This window comes from Triturus cristatus, chromosome 9 (genome assembly GCF_964204655.1).
Source record: "Triturus cristatus chromosome 9, aTriCri1.1, whole genome shotgun sequence".
Classification (NCBI taxonomy): Eukaryota; Metazoa; Chordata; class Amphibia; order Caudata; family Salamandridae; genus Triturus; species Triturus cristatus.
The window spans coordinates 1,223,868,384-1,223,888,650 of NC_140592.1; the positions used below are offsets into that span (position 1 = coordinate 1,223,868,384).

At 41.8% G+C, this 20,267-nt stretch overlaps 1 protein-coding gene across 1 annotated transcript in view; it reads left to right on the forward strand.

The window, feature by feature from the left end:
- SLC39A9 (solute carrier family 39 member 9) overlaps positions 1 to 20,267 on the forward strand; it is a 184,889-nt gene that overhangs the window by 68,843 nt on the left and 95,779 nt on the right. The window contains exon 3 of the mRNA XM_085627304.1: positions 1,460 to 1,651. Within this exon, the coding sequence (XP_085483430.1) occupies positions 1,460 to 1,651 (192 nt within the window). The remainder of the gene's footprint in view (positions 1 to 1,459; positions 1,652 to 20,267) is intronic.

Sequence of the window (20,267 nt, forward strand, 5' to 3'; positions counted from 1 at the left end):
ACCACTTGATGCCCAAGACATGGCAGTTAAACTAGATGCGAGTCTCCAGCAGCGGAAAGAGCACCTTTCTGAGCTCTGGTTTGGTGTGATCAGATTTCCGTGTGCAGCACTGCCTTTTGCAGAGAGCCCAACCCCACCGCAACCATTTTCCTTTTTTCATTCATTTTGGATATTTGAAGACTAAGGAGAACTTGTTTGTGCGTGTTTTTGCTTTTAAGACTAAGGAAGCAGCAACCTCAAAAGCTTCAGATAAATTGTACCTTAGCATTCTCACCCTTCTTCGATGATTGGCTGCAGTCACAGCGATAGTGTCCTACAAAGGACTGCAGCAGACACCATCACTGTGATTGGTTTCCAAAATGGAGCACTTTAAAAAAAAAAAAAAGGAAAAAATGTTTTAAAGCAGCCAGATTTCTTTTAAAGGAACTGCGTTTTCCTTTATTTCGTAGTATGTTTTATCCCTTTTTTCTGGTTTGAAATCTTTAATTTGGCTGCCTTAGCAGTTTTGCGTCTACGATAGCACGTCACTGATGATAACCTGAGGTGGAGCTTGGCTCTAGCCATTAATATGCATGTACATTGTTACCTATTCAGCTCCAAGCACCCCATCCTGAGACGCGGCCGGCCCATGACGGGTTGTAGGCGACCTGCTGTGTAATCAGTGTCCCAAATGTACGCATCTGTATAGTGCTACTTGTGGATGATACACCTTGCCAGACTTGGCAACCGGCTCACCAGTGTTGTAGGCGGTATGCTGTGTAATTGCTTTTCTGATTGTTCTGCCAATAAAAGAGATTGGATTCTAAAGGAACTGCGGCTGCTTAAAAAATAAAAAAACTTTCAGTGAGAAGCTTTTACTCCTATTTCTGGAGGAAGAAGGGGTTCAAGTGGAACTTCTCCCCCCATGTTGTGAATTAGTTACTACCCCAACTTGGGAGTCAGTCAGCAACTGATCAGTGGTTTGTGACTAAAGTTACGTTTACATAGCACATTCCTTATCTGCGATTTAGTGACCTATCAATCTGTGCTTTGGTAAATATTTCGAAGCCCATTTTTGCATTTTGGAAAAGCCTTTCTAAATTGCAAAATGTGGTTATTACATATGTAAAAGGGTTTTTATTTGGGTTCAAAACCTGTGTATTACCTAATCATAAGGTTTGCGCCCACAAAAGCCCTTTGTGCATCTAGGCCTGTCCGCTTAGAAGTATCGTTATGACGTGAAAAATGGAATTCCAGGATTGCTGACAATCACTTTTTGGGAGCCCTTGGAAAACTTCGTGTATAATGAAATTCAAGAATTTAATCGCATGTAGGTGTTACTTTAAGTACAAGTGCAGATAAGTTTGTCAAGGCATAGTTTATGGACACTTTACAAGTCCTTTGAAAAGTGCTTAATAGGCGTTGCATCGTGATACGGTCAGCATATGGCTAACGTTGAATTCGTATGTTTCTCCTCTAGCTAAGCACCATGATGCTCCTGAGACGCAGAATGTAAAAGATGCCGTGAAGGATGCCGAGATATCCGCAGTTCATGAGCACGGCCACGACCACTCACGGTTACACGCCTACATCGGCGTTTCCCTGGTCTTGGGCTTTGTCTTCATGCTCCTGGTGGACCAGATTGGAAGCTCTCACATGCATTCAGCTGATGGTAAGTGAATGGGTTTTCAGGGTCCAGTTTTCTATCATGGTGTCCGTACTGTGTGGAAAACACACTGTAAAGAAAAGTGTGCAACACAAATGATGTTTTATTGTGTTAACACAGAATAAGAGAGAATTATTTCTGCGTGCTATTATTCTGGGGGTATCGGAACAGCAGCATTTGTTTCTGTCTACAGATGTGGGTGGTTTGTTGTAGTCTGCATGGGAAGCCTCAGATTTTTAGGCATCTTGAGTGCACCTGCCTCCAGCATATCATGGGTTTATGTCCTCTATGTTGTCCCATGCAAAATGGCTTTCTCATTCTAGTGGTAGATTTCTTTTGTAGAGGTATTTTTGAGCTTTGCATTACATTCTTTTGCTTTAAAGTAAGGGTTAGCAGCTGTTGGTTCTGTCTACCTTGTGACTCAGACATGCTCTGCAAGACGGATAGGTACAACTCTACCAGGTCTTGCCACGTTTGTGTCTGATGCATTCTGGATCTTTTGTTATATTCAGATGCGCTTATACCAGAAAGCTGTGGCTAAAATGTCGATTCCTCACCCTTGGATGCTGCTGGTTATAGACGTATAGGAATGAATGTTTGATGGGGCTACATTTGATGTAATAATCAATCTATAGGCACTTCCAAATATTAATTTCTTACATTTCGATTAAAAATACACTCTGTGCATTAATATCTGTGTTTGACTACAATACGTCTGTAGAAAAGCTCACTGAATTTATATTTTTGTTGTAAAAACCTCTACCTAGCCTGAACTCTATCAGTTGTGGAGTCTCCCAGAAACCCAACCAGTTTGGTAATCCAGTTGACCACTAGCCACCATATAGCTTAGCAGCTCTCGGACCACAACTATATTCCAAACATACCCCAATTGTGTGTCTATCTTTATCCCAGTGACATACCCTTGTGCTAGCAGTGATCGCAGGGTGCTGAGTGTATTTGAATATTTCTCTTCACCAGCCTGGTAATTTCCATGAAGTATCCTGCTGGTGGGGGTTGGAAATCACATTGTTCATGCCTCCTAGACAATTGTAGTAGAAGAGTTTCTAGGCTTGTACATTTGGTTGCCTAGCATGTCTGTCCTACAGCTGGTGTTGGTGACAAGCTTCTAGTCTTCATGCATTATTGGAGGAAAGGCTCTATGTTCCATGATATTTAAAGTAAGAAGATGTTATTGAGCGCATGACATTTGCTTGAGCGTCAGTCTGCAAAGTGTTTCCATGACATTTGTCTGAGAAGAATGCCAATGCGATACTGAAATGATTACTGTTGAGTGACTGTAGGAGTAGCAGGCTTGTAGCTGCAGAGGTTGTGTTTAGTGCAGGTTTTGTCTGTGTTTTTGTGGGTGAAGCTGTTAAGTAAACTATTTATCGAGTCATTAACCAAAATGTTGCTCACAAGCCAATTGCTTTTTCTTCTGACCATGCTGACCTAATTTCAAGGCAAAGACCAATTAATAAAGTGTGCATTATTTGGTATTTTTGTGCTCTGGACCCTTAAAGGGCAAATGGCAGGAAAAAGTCAGCACCCCTGTTTTTGCATTGCATATTGTAAACATTTCTCTGCGTTAAAAAAAAAAAAAAAAAAAAAACTTTCTGGACTAGTGACCTAAATGTAGCTAATAACTCAAATATCAACAGTGAAGTAAAAGGGCAAAGAATGGATGTTCATATTACTGCAGGTTACTTGCAGTGTTAGTATGACCTATTTCTGGAAGAATTATGACAAGGGACATCCTTCTGTGAGTGCTGTTGAAGGGATCAAAGAGCGATGTATGGATGTGTGAAAGATAAGAGGAACCAAGAACAGCATTTTGGGACTTTACAAATGCTGTTTGATTGATTGGTAAAGAGCAAAGTCAAGTGACAGATGCAAAGGAGAGTAGTGAAGCTATTTTAAGGGTGAAGGAGTAACTAAAAATTCACTGATTCCAACGACTGCCAAGCATGAAGGAGTTTCTCCAAAGCATATGGGAGCTTTTCCAAGTGTTGTGGAAACTAAACCAAACAAACAACTGAGTGTGAGTTGGAAGAACAATGGAACTACCGAGAGTTAGCTAAAGGAGTTTACGCAGCCCCCATAATTTGGTAAGTATAATCTAAATAATCAAGGATTCAGGGTCTAAATTAGTGTTGCTTTGGGGTAGTACATGTGTGTAAATATGTAGTATTTGGTAAAAGTCAGTTGGAGCAATCTTACATAGGCCAGTTGAGTATGATCAATTCTCATAAATGGTTTTTAGGAGCATGCGTTGTTGCACAAGGGATTTGCACCATAGGACATGATTTGGGAGCTTTGGGAGACTTGGCTAAAATGGGCTCCATCACAAGAACTCAGCATTATATTTGACCTTAGTGACCACCCCAAGGGGATGCAGTGTGTCTGAGTTGTCATTGTAACCTGTTAGTGAGATAAGTCCTTTGATTATCTCGAAGGTGTTGTGCAGCTCTGAGGTCTCAAATTAGAATCTGTACTAAGTGATAGGGTGAGGGTTATCGCTCTGAGGTTAAAGCACACCCTTGAGATGGAGTTGCAGAACGGCTGTGTCCACGTGGTAGGTATCCAGTTTTGAATAGCGGCAAGATGTTTTCTCTTCCTTTGTGTTTACTGCCCCGCATATCATCTGCATATTACCTTATCTGGTACCATCCACACCATCACAGGATTTTGAGGAAGAGAACGTTTCAGTTTATCAGAATGGCATTTTGCCGTTTGGTCTGACACTCGTTGTCAACTTGTTTGGTGAGTCTCCACTGATGGAATATTTTTAGGATGACCCTTTAATATTTGAAAGGTATGTCCGAGAATAGCACCCGCAGATGGATGAGGTGTTACACTTTGAAAAGGAGTGACCTTACAATGAGAAAAAGTGTAATTTCAGACATAAGGTGATTAATCTCTAGGTCATCTTGTTTGCAAAGAGGGTGTGCAACTGCAAAAGAATTGGGTCAAGGCAAGTTTTATTAACGCACCGTAAGCTAGAATTTGCACTGATTTCCCTCGTCATTTTATTGTTCTGTCCAGAATTGTAAAAGTATATAGTGAAGGAGCAGTTCATGTGAGAAGGCTACCTAATGAAGGGTTCGTTTTTTTTTTTTTTTTTTTTTTTTTACGTGACTGGGATAATGAAAGTAAGGCTTGACCAGTCACGTTGACCCTGCTTCACAAAACACGGCAGAGCGTTCTGTCGACTGGTGGTATGATCCATAGATTGGGGCAAAGTAGAAGGTTGCTATACTGTTTGCCTTCGTACCTTTTTAGAAGTCCCCAAATTCAAAGCATTAGTAATAGAGGTCCTGGATGGATCTGGAGATATGAAGCAGTTCAGGTCTTTGGTGTGGGGAATACACTTCAAATTTAAAATGTACCACGCATCTTTATGGAGGCAATCTTTAAACTAGGTAGTAGGTCTTCTTTCTTCTAAACGTCCATAATTGGGACTTCCAGGCGCTGACTAACTTATTGAGGTTGTATTGGTGCCTGGGTTAGAAACATCGTGTCAGATTGCTTATCTAGGTCGATGTAGTAGGAGAATAAGTGTGAAATGACATTATAAAGGAGTTAGAATGCGTTTAAGCATTCACTGATAAATTGATGGAGACTTATTGGGAGAAGACTTTGAAGGAAGGCTGGTTACTAAAAAAAAAAAGGATTTCGGCAGATTTTGAGCAAATTATCTACGAAATTGGTAGATAATGAAGTACAAGGGATCTATCATTATGAGAGAAGGACTTGCTGTGGGTTTGAAGTAGTGTTCAGAGGAGATCAATTTGTTGCACCGGATAGAACAAAACTAAACCTTGAGAGGTAGCACTTGCCAGTCGTATGAGCTTACACAAAACCAAGTAGAGATTTAGGGCCTAATGTGACCTTCTTGACCTCATATCGCCAATGCTTTTGAATTTTTTTTTATGCAGCATCTTCTATGCGACCTGAAAATATATTTTTGGCTAACACTGCACTTGCTAATTTGTTACAGTGAAAAAATTACATTTGTAAGGGTCTGCAGAATCAATGGCTCAATAAAATGAATTCTGAGTGGAACTCCCCATGAATCTACAGATGGACAGGAGGTGTAATATCAAATGTATAATGCGATGGGGAGCATGCAGTGTTTGCCTAGAATGCTGGCTGCTCCCACCGATGGCCACAGCCTACACTGGCAGTTCCCACTTTGTGAATGAATAGCACCCCATTTGACTTTTACGAACCCAGTCAATGGTTTGCGGCAGCAGTTGTGGTCACAAACTAGGCAGTAGGTGTGTGGGGGTGTTTTTCATGCTGTGGCGTCCTTACAATGTGTACATTGCAAATTGCACATTGATTTTATGACTTGTCATATACCATATGTTTGCGATTTTTACAGTCACAAAGCCTTCACTTGGGTGCACCGATAGCTTGGCTACAGCAGAAGTTATTGTACATTTGTTAATAAAGTGGATTTTTTATGCTTATTAAGAGTCAAGAGGTGTGGTGCTTGATGAGCATATGTGACCCTGGCCCAACCGAGATGAAATCGTGAATGCTTCTTAAGCCCTTTGCAGTTGTCCTGATTTTTTTCACATTTTACCAAGCAAACCCAGCTGCATTTCTAGCTGCCCTTGGAGAAAATGGTGTCTAGTCACTTGTTGGTTTCATTAGGACAGTTCATTGTAGGTGGTGTGTCAAACAGACCACTAATCTGAATGTATGAAATCCAAGAAGGGTAAATGAATCGCTATATACCACTCCAAATGGATCTACTATTAATGTTTTAGTTAATGTACCTATTAATAAAGTCTTGTAATTTATATAGGTCGGTTATCCTTTGTTAACTATATTAGCATTCATCGAAAAAAGTCTTCGCTTAACTCTGGGGGAATTGTTCATTAAAAGGCGGCTGTGCGCTATCCATCAACAACTGGCCCATTACATATTAAGATTGGTTTTGCAGTGGTGGTGGCTGACGAAAGGAAGTTTGGTTACCGTTGAGGCGTCTCCATTGCGGTACTGCAAGGAAGGCAAACAAATACCCTTGTGAGCCCCGAGAAGAGCAGAGTCAAATTGTCTCTTGGTTGAAGGAGAGAGCAGAATTCAAGCATGAAAGGAGCAAGGACATTGTGAGGAGATTAAGGAGCCTGCAGAAGATTGTTGTGAGGGCATGATTGAAGATGATAATCCTTAGAAGTGAGGATGAACTCTGTAGGCGTTTGGAGCCATGATGGGGGAAATGCTTTTTAGGCTTATGCAGGAGGAGAGGATTTTGGACTTGTGCAGCGGGAGAAGCTTTTGGAGCCAGTGCAGGATAGATATTTTGCTTCTCTTTTTGCATTAGTAATGGAAGGTGTGGAAAAGGAATAGGGAAGGGCGTTGCAGAGCTACAGAGTTGTTGGGAGCCTTTCTTTTGTGCAAAGGGAAGGATTGTATTAGAACCAAACCATTGAATTTAATGGGATGGACCAAGTTGTCGTTTTTTTCTGTGTTCCACCCGGAGTGTTAGCATGTTGTGATTACACATTTTTGTAGATGTGTGGAATGAGATATCCCTCATTGGTGTGTTGGTGTGTTCCTTTAGGTGTCTAGTGCCATGTCAGAATGTGTGCCTTTATATCTCCATGCATCCTCTGTGCATGGAAACTTCTTTATACTATTTGTGCAACTGTGGTCTATTGTGAGACCCATGTAGTTATTGCTTGCAATACTTCTGAATAAATACTAAAGTCCTGCTACATGGCTTTGGGAGGGGGGTAGACTGTAAGACACCACTTAAGGTCAAGAAATATACGACTACAAAGCACTTCGTTTGTGTACCGACACTAAGGAGCAGTTGTAATGATATGCTCTGTTTGGGACTGTCCTTTCCAGGAGTAAGGGACAGAACCAGGACAACGGGGAAATGAAATATCTGTGCAGACTTCTCTGCAGAACACCCCATACCCCCCTCCCCCCAGTAGAACAAAGACCGCAGCAGTTGTTTGTGCCTTATGATCTACACCTTGAGATAAATATGGTACTTTACTTAAGTCAAATGTTATGTTAATTTATGTAGCTGATGTACATTGTGGCTTCTTGGCGCTGTAGGAATGAAACAACCGAAATATTACCCTAGAGGCATATAGAGAATTAAACTATGGATAAAAAAATCCCAGATTTCAATAATTTCAGAAAACAGATCGGATAGGAGTCCCTAATCCTCAGCACAGCAAGCGTAAAAACGTCGCCATGAGCTGCTGTCCTTGTTTTGATAATTAAAAGAAAAGGATCAGCAAAATGCGAATGACTACAAGGAGTGTGACAGGAGAATTTGAAGACTAAATATCTGTGGATTTTGCTGATAAATGGCCTTATTTTGAACTGACCTAAATTTAATAATTATTCTGTAATGTATACAGCACCCTGTGATTATGTGAGCAGCGCCATTCAGAATTAACTGTAAGCATTGGATGAGTTTCACTGGTAGGACCAGATAGAGTTCTGTAGCAGTCTCAATAAAATTAATGCGTTGGCCACAGGGACATAGATGGAAGTAAAAAAACAGAAAAGTGTTTTTTTTCTAAGAATCTAAGATCGGCAGAACAGCAGTTTTCTACCTTGTTGGTGTAATAAGCAAGAGAATGGGACACACCTAAACTAAAATTCCAAACTTTCTTATGGCATTAGGTGGTCATGAGCACGAACCAAGCCCGCTATCACTGACCAAGAAATATTTTCCAGTGGTTTGTTACTGAGGGAGGTGGAGTAATTAAAACATCCGTTTTTTAGAAGGATTCAATTTGATTATTTATTTATTTTAGCAATAGTAAGGCATTTGTTTAGATTATCATAATTCAACTGAGGAGAAGTTGTGTTTTTGATGACAGGAGATGGTGAAGATAAACTGGATGTACTCTGCAAGCACAAATGTGCACATGGAGATGGAGTACATTGGCAAGTGGGCGCATCTACAAGTTTAATAGTAAGGACGAGAGTGTTCAGCCTTGTGTGACACTATAGTGTAGAGATCTTAGATTGGATGAAAAAGATTGAATCCACATGAAAACCTGGCCAGTGAACTCCAATTCCGTAAGGGTTTTGCTAAGGATACATTGATCAATGGTGCCCATGGTCACAAAGAAATCTAACAGAACTATGGCTCTGGCACCATCATTATCCTTTAATTTGCGTAGGTTGTCTAAATAATATAGCTGGACTACCCTCAGTACTGTGTCCCAGAAATAAACAGCTTAAAAAGAATCCTAGAGTCTGTAATTGTCTGTGAATTCATAAAGGTGATGGAAAAACGAATTTATCCAGCAGTTTATGTTGATATGTTTACAAGGAAATGGGCTGGAAGTTACTGGTGTCCTATGGGATAAGAGTTTAAAAAAAAATAATAATAATTTAAGTAGATATTTAACTGATGCATTCTTTCATGCAATGGGAGCTACGCATTTAGTCAGAACCATTGAAAAGACCCAATGAATCATCCTTTAAACGTTTTCAAATGTGCTTCGTATGTTGGGCCAGGCAGATATAATTGGGGTCTGCTCCATCTCGTTTAACAATTGTGTACTCCTGATTAGGTACAAAGTTGAAAAGTTACAAAGTTGAAAAGGTGGGCATGAAGAACTGTGCCAGAGACAGTCATATGGCAATTTCTTTGTTTTTTTTTGCTTCCTGAATTTTACATTTGTACTCGGTCATTAAGTTGGTGTAATGTGTTTACCTTCAGGCATATAGTGTAATCCTCATTTCTTTAAGCTTGATGGACATTTAGCTTCAAAGACTAATTCAGGGGTGAACCCACTGTTTAGAGAACAGTGGCTACAAAGTTGTTCCATTAGCCGAAAAAGGTAATGGATAATTTATGGCTCAGTTCATGCCATTGTGAAGTTGGTCAAGTAAGATGCCCGTGTCTTTGAAACTGTCGGAGCGTATATTTGAACAGTATATTTTAATTTCAGGAGTTACTAGAGAGGGTTTAAAGATTTTCCTTATTCTGTCCAGAGGTGATATAACTATGTGCTATGGGTTTGTTACTGGTATGGTGAAAATGGAATACCAAAGTAGTTAGTTCAGATGAATTGGATCGGTTTATCAGGGTGGATTTGTTCCAAAGATGGGCAGATTGGATCAAGAGTTGTCCTGTTTGAAGCATGGGCGTTGTGCTAAGTAGATTTAAGTTAAAGACTTCAAGGTCTCCTAGAAACTTTTGTTCTGAAGTCGATGGCACTTCTAGCCCGAGCTTTAGATCTCAAGCACGTCAATATATCACAGATGGCCTCTCATCATACTAACAATCCGCTGAAGTGCATGCTCCTCAATTGCAGATCGGCAAATAAACACGTGGCAGATATCTACGACCTCATTCTCTCACATAAGTTCGATATAGTTATCCTCAAGGAAATATGGTTAAATAGATCATCTCATCCCATCATAGATCTTCTAGTCCCACCTAGTCACAAGATCATTCCACAAGATAGACTCAAGAAAACGGGTGGTACTCTTTCCGTTAGCCAATTGAAAACAATAGATTTATCTACATGCAAATATCTTAGCATTCATATCTCTTGCAACAACAAATCCATTTGTAATATACACGCCTTCTATCACCTTCCAGGTGATAACTATTTGTTTATCAAACAAATCATGGAAATCATCACAATGAATGATAATCTTCAAGGGCCCCAGATCTTCCTCGGTGACTTTAATCTACACTGGAATGACTTGAACGACCACTCTGTGAATAGTCTAAAGTCTTGCCTATTAAACCATGAGTTGTCCCAAATTTGCGACAGGCCAAATCACAACAAGGGTGAGACTCTGGACCTTATAATCTTAAAGACTGACACCATCTCCTTGAAATTTATTAGCCCCTGGGACTGGACAGTTCGTTATCGCATCACCTTCCTCATCAATTTAAAGGAGATCCCAAAGAATGGCCAACCGAAGAAAATAAAACGTTGGAAAAAGAATCTTTGTAATATAAATCACAATGACCGAACTACCCTTTGCAATAATACATTGATCCCACAGACTACCATGGATTATGTCTATGACCTCACAGACTTCTACAGTGCTTCCATATTGGATATCATGGACTTAGTTGCGCCCCTGCAACATAAATATATATCCAACAAAAACTCAAAGCCCTGGTTCTATGACAACTTGAACACTGAAAGATGCAATGTAAGAATAGTAGAAAGAGCTTGGAGATCCTCCCCATCCTAGGAACTTCTAAAACGTCTAAGAACAATGAGGAACACATACATCCGAAAAATAAGACAAGTGAAAGCTAATTTTTTAGAGCTCTGCTTGACCAAGCCAGAAATAGGCCCAAAATACTATTTGAAATACTCAAGCAGCAATCGCGTAATGCATCAACCCATTAGACTCCGGACTTCCAAATTGCGAAGAACTGTCTGCCTTCTTCAAGGAAAAAACCACAAAGATAGAGAACGAACTACAACTAGTGAAGGAACTGCAACTAGCGAAAGAGTTACTACTGGCTACCCCATTCAGTTTCTCATACACCTCGAGGTATATGGAAGGGAAGGAACCATCCTGGCACCCTGCCAAAAATAATGCCTCTTGGAACACCTTCTCCCCAATCAGCGAATTTGACATGTATAACATTCTTTCTTCTTTAAACCCATCTAATCACTTCACTGACCCTCTACCCTCGCTCATATTCAAAGAGATCAAAACCTATTTTCTCCCCCTATGGACCAGGATTGTAAACGCCTCACTACGTCAAGGCACTATCCCCGACTGCCTAAAAGTAGGGCAACTAACCCCTACTTTAAAACCCATGGCAGACTGCTCTGACCCTAATAACTTCCGACCCATCTCCAACATATCTACTCTGGCAAAGCTCTTAGAAAAATGTTTAGAGAGCCTACTCTGCAATCACATAGACAACTATCAACTCCTCGATCAACACCAATCTGGTTTCCGTCAAGATCACAGCACCGAATCTGCACTTACCCATATCGTGGATGACATACTAAAAATGCTGGATTGAAATGAATCATGCCTTCTGATATTGCTTGATTTATCTTTTACACCGTCCAATATAATAATCTCCTGAACTTACTGGAACAAAGGATGGGTCGTATTACAATGGTTCTCTTCATTCCGCCAAAATAGATCCCTAAGAGTAAAAATGAATCAATCTCTGTCTAAGCCACACGCGATTACTGTTGGAGTTCCTCAAGGATGTGCTCTCTCTCACCCATTCTCTTCAACTTATTCCTTGAGCCACTGGCAAACCACCTAAAATCTACTGACATTCATTACCATATGTACGCTGATGACACTCCGCGATACCTCAAAATCGCCTCACCAGAGGACATTATTTCCCTCAATTCCGTCTTACAAAATACACACCTCTGGCTCACAGAAAACTATCTCAAACTCCACGCTGCTAAAACCGAATATTTCCTCATCTCTCCGCCGAACAACATCCCCAAGATTGATCTTTGGTTGAAACACCATACAGCCCTCAAATGCTCGCTCCACATCATAGACTCTGCTAGATCCTTATGTCTTACATTAGACAAACACCTGAATATGCAGGATCACATTAGCGCAGCCACCAAAGCAGCTAACAACCAACTGGGCATCCTGCGGAAACAAACCCTTCCTTCCACATGAAAGACCTAAAACAAGCGGTCCTAGCTCTTGTATTGCCCAGACTGGATTATGGTAATGCCACACTATGTGGCCTACCTCGACACAAATTGGCCGCTCTAAGAGCCTACTTCAGTGCGGCAGCCAGACTGGTCCTTGGAACTAAAAGACACACACACATCACGCCGCGCCTAAAATCCTTAAAGTGGCTAACGTAAGAAGCAAGAATCCAACTGAAAATTGCCTGCATGATGCATAAAGCGTTACACTTCAATACCCACAGTTATCTGGCTCAAAAGCTAGACAAATCAGGGGGCAGCAGATCTTTGCGAAGTGCGCACACTTTGCTTCTGAAACCCCAACGAACCCACAAAAAAAAAGGGTGCCAGAACATTCTCGGTTATTACACATAAGATATGGAACGGTCTACCACCTGACGTTCGCCTAATCTCCTCTACTGCCTCCTTCAAAAAAGAAGCAAAATCTTTCCTGCTGACTAAGTTTTTACCCTAAGACAATAGATCGGTGACAATGAAAATGTTTACTTACCAACCTTTTATGATGGGCTATCCCATTACTGACTTTATTCAAGACCTAGCCTTTTTTTATCCTATTTTACTTTCTTATATGTTTTGCTCTTGCACATGTGTTTTTCGTTTACCAGTCCTATTGTTACTCTTCTTCTTGTCATGTAAAGCACTCTGATACCCACTAGGGTCATGTTCGCGCTATACAAAACTTCAATAAACAAAGTAAGAGTTCGATTTTGATCTCATAAGTCAGAGTGATCAGTTTCTTCCACTAACACTGACCGGTTAGAGAGAGAAGCATTTGGTGGCTGGTAAATTAATATAAAATGTAATTTGGTGATATTGACTTTACATGAAAACATTAAAGTTCATTTTATAGTTGTAATTAAAGCCATCCCTCCTCCTGTACGATTTACCCTGTTCGTGTAAAGTATTCTATAATCATCAGGGACACTTTATCTACAATGGGGTTAGTCTGTTGATAGCTTTATTTATTTTCTGCATAAAAAATAGTCAAGCGCATAGTGAACATGTTTGATTTGTTTAGATGCTTTGTTGCTGACTTGACAGTTAACATGCCTTCTAACCTGGTAATATAGTTGATATGCCAAGTAGCCACAAGTACTCTTCGTAGTGGAATAGAATTATATAGATTTTCTGAGTGCAAGGTTTGAACAGTTTCATGAGATCTTGGTATCGGTTGGAAAATATGATCTCAAAACTAACAGATTAGCTTGCCATTTTACGTGAATCAGCAGAGAGTGGTATGTTGAAAGATGGTTGGACAGAGTGACTGATTGTGTCAAGGACCGAAACAAAAGGAATAGGCAAACAGACCACTGGACCACAAACAGGAATACAACACAGGAATCACAGGGAAAAGAAAGCTGGAGCAGAGGGAACGATTTGGGACTGCAAACTAAAGACTGAAAATAGAGTTAAGAAAAATACAAGGCAGGGCAGAGAGAAATCTACAGCAAGCTGCAGCAAGGCAGAAATTGGTCAAAAAAAGGTTGAGTTGCGGCTGATTCCAGAACACGCAGCTCACGGTTCGATGCCCGGCTCCCGTGGCAGATTAGCCCAGCACCATTTGACTCTGGGCAATAGCTCGCTTAATCTTCCCTACTGCCCCCACCGCGTTGAGATTCTTAGGGGTGATTAGTTTGCGCTTTACAAATACTGGTGCTGATTTGTAATTTATAAAGCGCAAACTCTTGTCCCCGCACATTATTATTATTATTATTATGTTTTCTGACCCTTGGTAAATATTTGTCAGCGCATTTTGGGATCTGTAGTCCTTGGGTGCAAGTGTAACTTTTCCAGTATGTCCAAAATTGATACGGCATCCAGGCAAAAGTCATATGGGGACTTGGGATGAGTTCTGGTGCTGGTTTCCAGGCTGCGGTTGTTCAGTGCATAGCACCCTATGGAGCCAGAGACTGGAATAGTAACAACATCTCTTTGTACAGCGAACATTCCTTCCTTCCTCTACTAAAAGACAAAAGGAGACTTGTCTCACGCATGTCAATAGTCCAATTGTTTCAGTCCTAGAGATTGCAAGCACCCATGACAGACAAGCATAGGCACTGGGTTTGGTTTGACTTTCTTTTGTAAGGCATGTGGATTGCGCTTACAAATAAGGTGACTACCTCCCTCCAGGCAATGGACACGGATTCCGATCCAGGACTTTTTCATGATAGCCTCATGCATTTTGGGGGCTTTAGTAGTTGCTTCCATGGACCTAAAAAGGTTAATGCACTTAAAATCAGTTCAGGACTGGAGGCACTGTCCACAATGACCTGAAGGGAGGTGGTGACCCTATGTACAGATGTTTAACATATTGTACTAAAGCTCAAATAAAAGCGTCTAAAAATGAATGCTGGAGGAAAGAAAGGTTTTCTGTAGCATTCGTTTTTCGAATACTGTAGTCATCGCTCACACTATATTGCTTTCAAGCACTTGCTGACTGATTTTATTTGTTAAATAGTCATTTGTGCATTCCAGTGGAAGCTGAAGGACAAACCGAAAGTCCGTAGGAAATTGGTGAGACTAAAATGCTTCTGTCGGCTGATCCACGCTGTAATGATCTGAAGCCGGTGGCTGAAGGCTCCAGAGCAAACAAGCATTGGTATAGCCAATAGGTCTCGCCTTTAGGACCTTATAAGTGTTTAGCAATGCAGTACATTATCCCTCACTGGCATGCCCACACACTCTTAACATCTTCCAATATTCGTATAATTATTTTTTAAAATTTTTTTCTGTGAAACCCAGGACCTGACACTCCCATCATCTGCATTTCAATATCCAGTTCAAGAACAACCATTTCAGAGACTGGTCCCAGCTTCCCAAGATAACATGGGTGGAAAATCCTTCAAAGTAAACAAAGACAGCTCACATAATCAAGATGGCTCCCTCTAAAAAGAGGCATTTGGATCAGGTGGGGGCATTCATGCCCAACAGGTGTCATCTAAACCATAACGAGTTACATTAAAAAGTCCTACAATTGTGATCTCAAACTGCAACCATCTGACCACTAAAAAACACAAGATTACCTTCCAGTGAGCGGTCCCTAGGCCCTCAATCAAGCAAAGAACATGTCCTCTTTACTGCTCCTGAGGTAGTAAAGTACAGTATTGTCAGTGTTCGATGGGCCTCTCTGCACTCTTGGCCCTGGTGCCACTGCATCTGTTGCACCAATGGCAGCTACAGCCTCTGATGACTCGACTTTTCGGTTCAACAGCCCCAGCCCCAGTCCCTGCCAAGTACTCGCAGGTTGCCTCACAAACTCTTGCTTGTCTGTGCCTCTATGCTTCACTGCCGTCTGTGTTTTTTTTCCCCGTTTCTGTCATTACGCCTTGTTTAGGCTATCAAAGGGCCCTCTGCTTCTTGGTCTAAGTGCACGCCAACGTTACAAAAATACATCACAAAAACAGACCCATTCCTTTCTAGGGGTGACAATTTAAATTTGAAACAATATCAGAGTAATAAATATCTTTAAAAATAATTTCGTAACTACTATTTACTGACCCACACGTAATAAACAAGTGAGTTTGGTAAAATTGAACTTATTTTCTATAACGTAGGGTTCCACCAATAAAATGTTCTATTCCCTTGTGAGCCGCAATTAATGTAACTTCCCATACAACTCAAAGCGCATAACTTTAAACTCCACATATAGGGAACAGTGTAATAAATTTGCATGAGAAACATGTCTTGAAAACTAAGCTCGACAAACTAACGAAGCGTACTGCATGAGTAAATCAGAAATACTCCCCCCTCCACGTATAAGCTACTTCACATCTGCAAAGTGCTTTGGTACTAATATACATCACTGTGAGTAATCACGCGCTACTCAGCGCGAAGTGATACTACTAAAGAATGAGGAAGTATGGAACTGTAGTAGCCTCACAAAACCGCATTGCCGTACAGCCCTGGAAGAAAGTGCGAACAGCACTGAAACGCGTTGGCTAACATGAAGAATGATGGAAGTTGAATCACCGTCAATATGCAATAAATGAAGGTTTTCTGCTGCGGAGCCTTTGAAAAACAAAATTTAAACACAATAGCTTCATCGTGAGAAGAGCACCACCTGGAGATGGAGGAAGGAGCTGTTGGAGTGAGGGTCGTCGAACAGGGATTGTCCCTGATGGGAAACGGCACAGCAGATTGCCACACTAATGACGGTGAATTCACATGCCAGGGCACACTGGAGTACCTTGAACATCGCAGTGGACTGTCACGTTACCACTGTGAACTTGTTTAATTACAGTGTCATTGCGGAACCCACTGTGGGTAATAGGTAGTGGCAGTTCAAACTACAGGTCCCAGAACTCACTGCGAGTAATCACGCGCTACTCAGCGCGAAGTGATACTACTAAAGAATGAGGAAGTATGGAACTGTAGTAGCCTCACAAAACCGCATTGCCGTACAGCCCTGGAAGAAAGTGCGAACAGCACTGAAACGCGTTGGCTAACATGAAGAATGGCGGAAGTTGAATCACCGTCCATATGCAATAAATGAAGGTTTTAAACGTACCTGCTGTCGAGTGCTTTTCTGCTGCAGAGCCTTTGAAAAACATTATATATATATATATATATATATATATATATATATATATATATATATATATATATATATTTTTTTTTTTTTCTGGATTAAATAATGAAGAGGAACTCTGGGTACATATTACATAATAATCTTGAGAAAACAGCATAAATTGTAAAAAATGAATATTTGCATCATCGGTACTACCTATTTGCTTTTTTGTGGAAGGTTTGGTGGGTAACATAGGTAAAAGAGGTAGGGAGACAAAGGACATAGGAAAAAATCAGTAATGAAATCCTATCTAATAACAGAAAACCCTAGATAAGAGGTTATGTATGCCCATTCAGGGCTAAAATCAGAGACATTGCACATGCATGGGGAGACTTGTAATATATATGCATTTCTAATAATGAAATGAACACTGCTAAATGATTTCATTAAGAATTGTATAAATGTATCTAATAATGTATGGTGGAACAATACGTTACAAAATGTCTGCCCAAAGTTTGAGAGAAAGTAATACATGGTTTCCCTCCTCAGTTTCACTGACGGATAGCAAGTGATTCCTCCTCTCGATGTCGATGTAACTTTATTGTTTGGTTTAAATTGACAAAAAAATGTGAACCCTACTGACATTGACATTGACAAAGGCGTGTAGTCAAAACGCGTCTGTCGGGTGTTTTCTCACTTTGTGGCGAAATAAATTTATGAATACATTTCCCCTGGAGTGCGCCTCATTTACGATCCGAGATGGGATCAACGACAAGGGGACCCTTACAGACTGCAGGACTTCATTTACCAGCATCCTTGGCGTTTACTGCTCACAGTGATTGAAGAACAAGGGCTGTGATTGGACACTTGAGTACCAACAGGAACACCACGAGCAGTATGTAAAGTCCCTGCACATTGCAACTAATTTTTAAAACACAATGCTGGCAATGAAGAAGGCATTCGCCGAAACGCGTCTGCCAGGTGTTTTAAGCTTGAATTTCTCTGTTTGGTGGCAATTAAACCTACCTGATCCGTCCAAAAGCATGTGTCGGACCCGTTTTTTGGCAAAGAGGCGGGTGTGGTGGTGGATATGTACGCAGCTGTCGACGCTGCTTAACCGGCACGCCTCTCGATCTGGTGCTCCGCTTCAAGTCGACAACTTTGATGGTGTTTGGTGCTGAATGCACAAAGCGGTGCCCCCTCGCCCAAGATAATGTTCCTGGTATCGAGGAGAGAGCAGCAGCAGTTTGCTGCTGATTTGTGACGGCGACAGGCGTTGTTTGCTGCCATGGTCCCCTGCGGCAGTGGATGAGCGGACTCACAGGCTGGCCAAAAGCTGGGGCATTACTTAATGTACGGACCGGTCACTGTACCAAAGTCCGCGGTGTGGGATTGCTGACATGCACTACTATTTTTGGGGACCCTTACAGACTGCAGGACTTCATTTACCAGCATCCTTGGCGTTTACTGCTCACAGTGATTGAAGAACAAGGGCTGTGATTGGACACTTGAGTACCAACAGGAACACCACGAGCAGTATGTAAAGTCCCTGCACATTGCAACTAATTTTTAAAACACAATGCTGGCAATGAAGAAGGCATTCGCCGAAACGCGTCTGCCAGGTGTTTTAAGCTTGAATTTCTCTGTTTGGTGGCAATTAAACCTACCTGATCCGTCCAAAAGCATGTGTCGGACCCGTTTTTTGGCAAAGAGGCGGGTGTGGTGGTGGATATATATATATATAGCATCTTCTTTACCTCCGACCACACAGTGATCTCTATAAGAAGACAAAAATCTGCATGTACAACCCGAAGACATGTCCACTTTCTTCTATTTAATGCGGTACTAATGCAATGCTGAACTAATGCCACACTTGTATCCAACCACCAACGCATTACATAATCTATACATGTGACTAGGGTATGAGTGGCCGCGCTGTGCATGTCAAATACTAGCTGCAACACGTTTGTGCTGCAAAGCATGCAGTTTCAGCACTGTGGCGGCTGACCGGGCGGCCTGCCTGCGATGTGATGCCTGTCGCTTTGTTCTGTTAACCGCAGAACGGCTTGTCTGAATATTGTGTCAGCTGCATTTGATCACCGGGAGCTGTCACTCAGAGGGCCCTGCAGATGCAGAGGTGCGTGGTAGTGAAGTGCAGCCAGGCAGCACAGTCGAGCACGTGCCCGTGCTTGTCGGGCTGCCTCAGGGTGCACAAACAGGCTCGCTGCAAAAGGATCCAAATCCGGGAGCCCCCCCTGTGCAAAGACTACTGCATGCTAGGGTGACCAGATTCTCAAAACAACAAGCTCGGCCTGTCTTGTCCTCGCACGTTTCACATCTTCTGAGTTGTGCGCACCTTCTTCATGTTGTCAGAGCCCTTACCCACGCGTGCTCCCAGAGCATGTCATTAGGGCTTCGTGAGATGGAGGAGCTGCGGCGCTAACAGTAAATGGCTTACCTCCCATATATTTGTTATTGCTTATTGGCCACCTTTGTAGTGCTTTATGCCAGACAACCCATACATTGCAAGAGAGTCAGAGGGCCGAGTGGTGCAATTTTCAAAACAAGCTGATCGTAGCACAAAGACAAGTGGATGCCTGCTTGTTTTTGCTGTCAGTTTCCCCCGGGGCACAAGCAGGCATCCACTTCTGTCTTTTTGCTGCGATCAGCTGTCCTGCAGTTCCCCGGGGCACAAGCAGTCCTCCACTTCTGTCAGGACAGCTGATCGCAGCAAAAAGACAATGTGCCCTGAGAAAACTGACAGCAAAAATAAAAGCAAAGCACACGCGAAGCGGCATTTTCGTTGCTATGACAACGAAAACTTCGCAAGATGGCGTCGGACTGTCCACAGTCCGACGGACACGCACATGCTGTCTGCTATGGACAAATGGCAAGAGCAGCCATGTTTGTCCATGCAGACGCGTGCACGCAAGCCCTTCGCAGAGTCGATTCCAAAGGGTACTCGCAATTGGGAGAGCAGCACATGCGCTGCTTTCGCTACGCAAGATCTAAAAAGAGCTCATGTCAGACAGAAGCGGACCGAAAGACCCTACTAAGTATAGAACACCATTTGCTCCCTTGAATGGCACAGGAGCTGGACATTTTAAGCCTAAAAGCTTGGTACTTACTACAAAAAAAGCTATTTTGTTAAATGTTAAAAGATGAACTTCTGACTTTATTTAGGGCATGCATCGTTTACTCTAGATCGTGAAGATAAAGTATTTGTTCACACGCAATGTCACCTCAGGGTCAGTTTATCAGTGTTGCACATGTAAACACAACTCATCTATTGTTTTGTCTCTGGTTGTTGGACAAACCCTGATTTTATGAGATCAGCCTCTTTTTTCCCACCAGGGTACTTTCCAATGCCACTCAGTGCACACTGCACAACGCTTCTTCCGGAAGCAGCAGAATCCATTCACGACATGCCCAGATATCCTGGCACAAA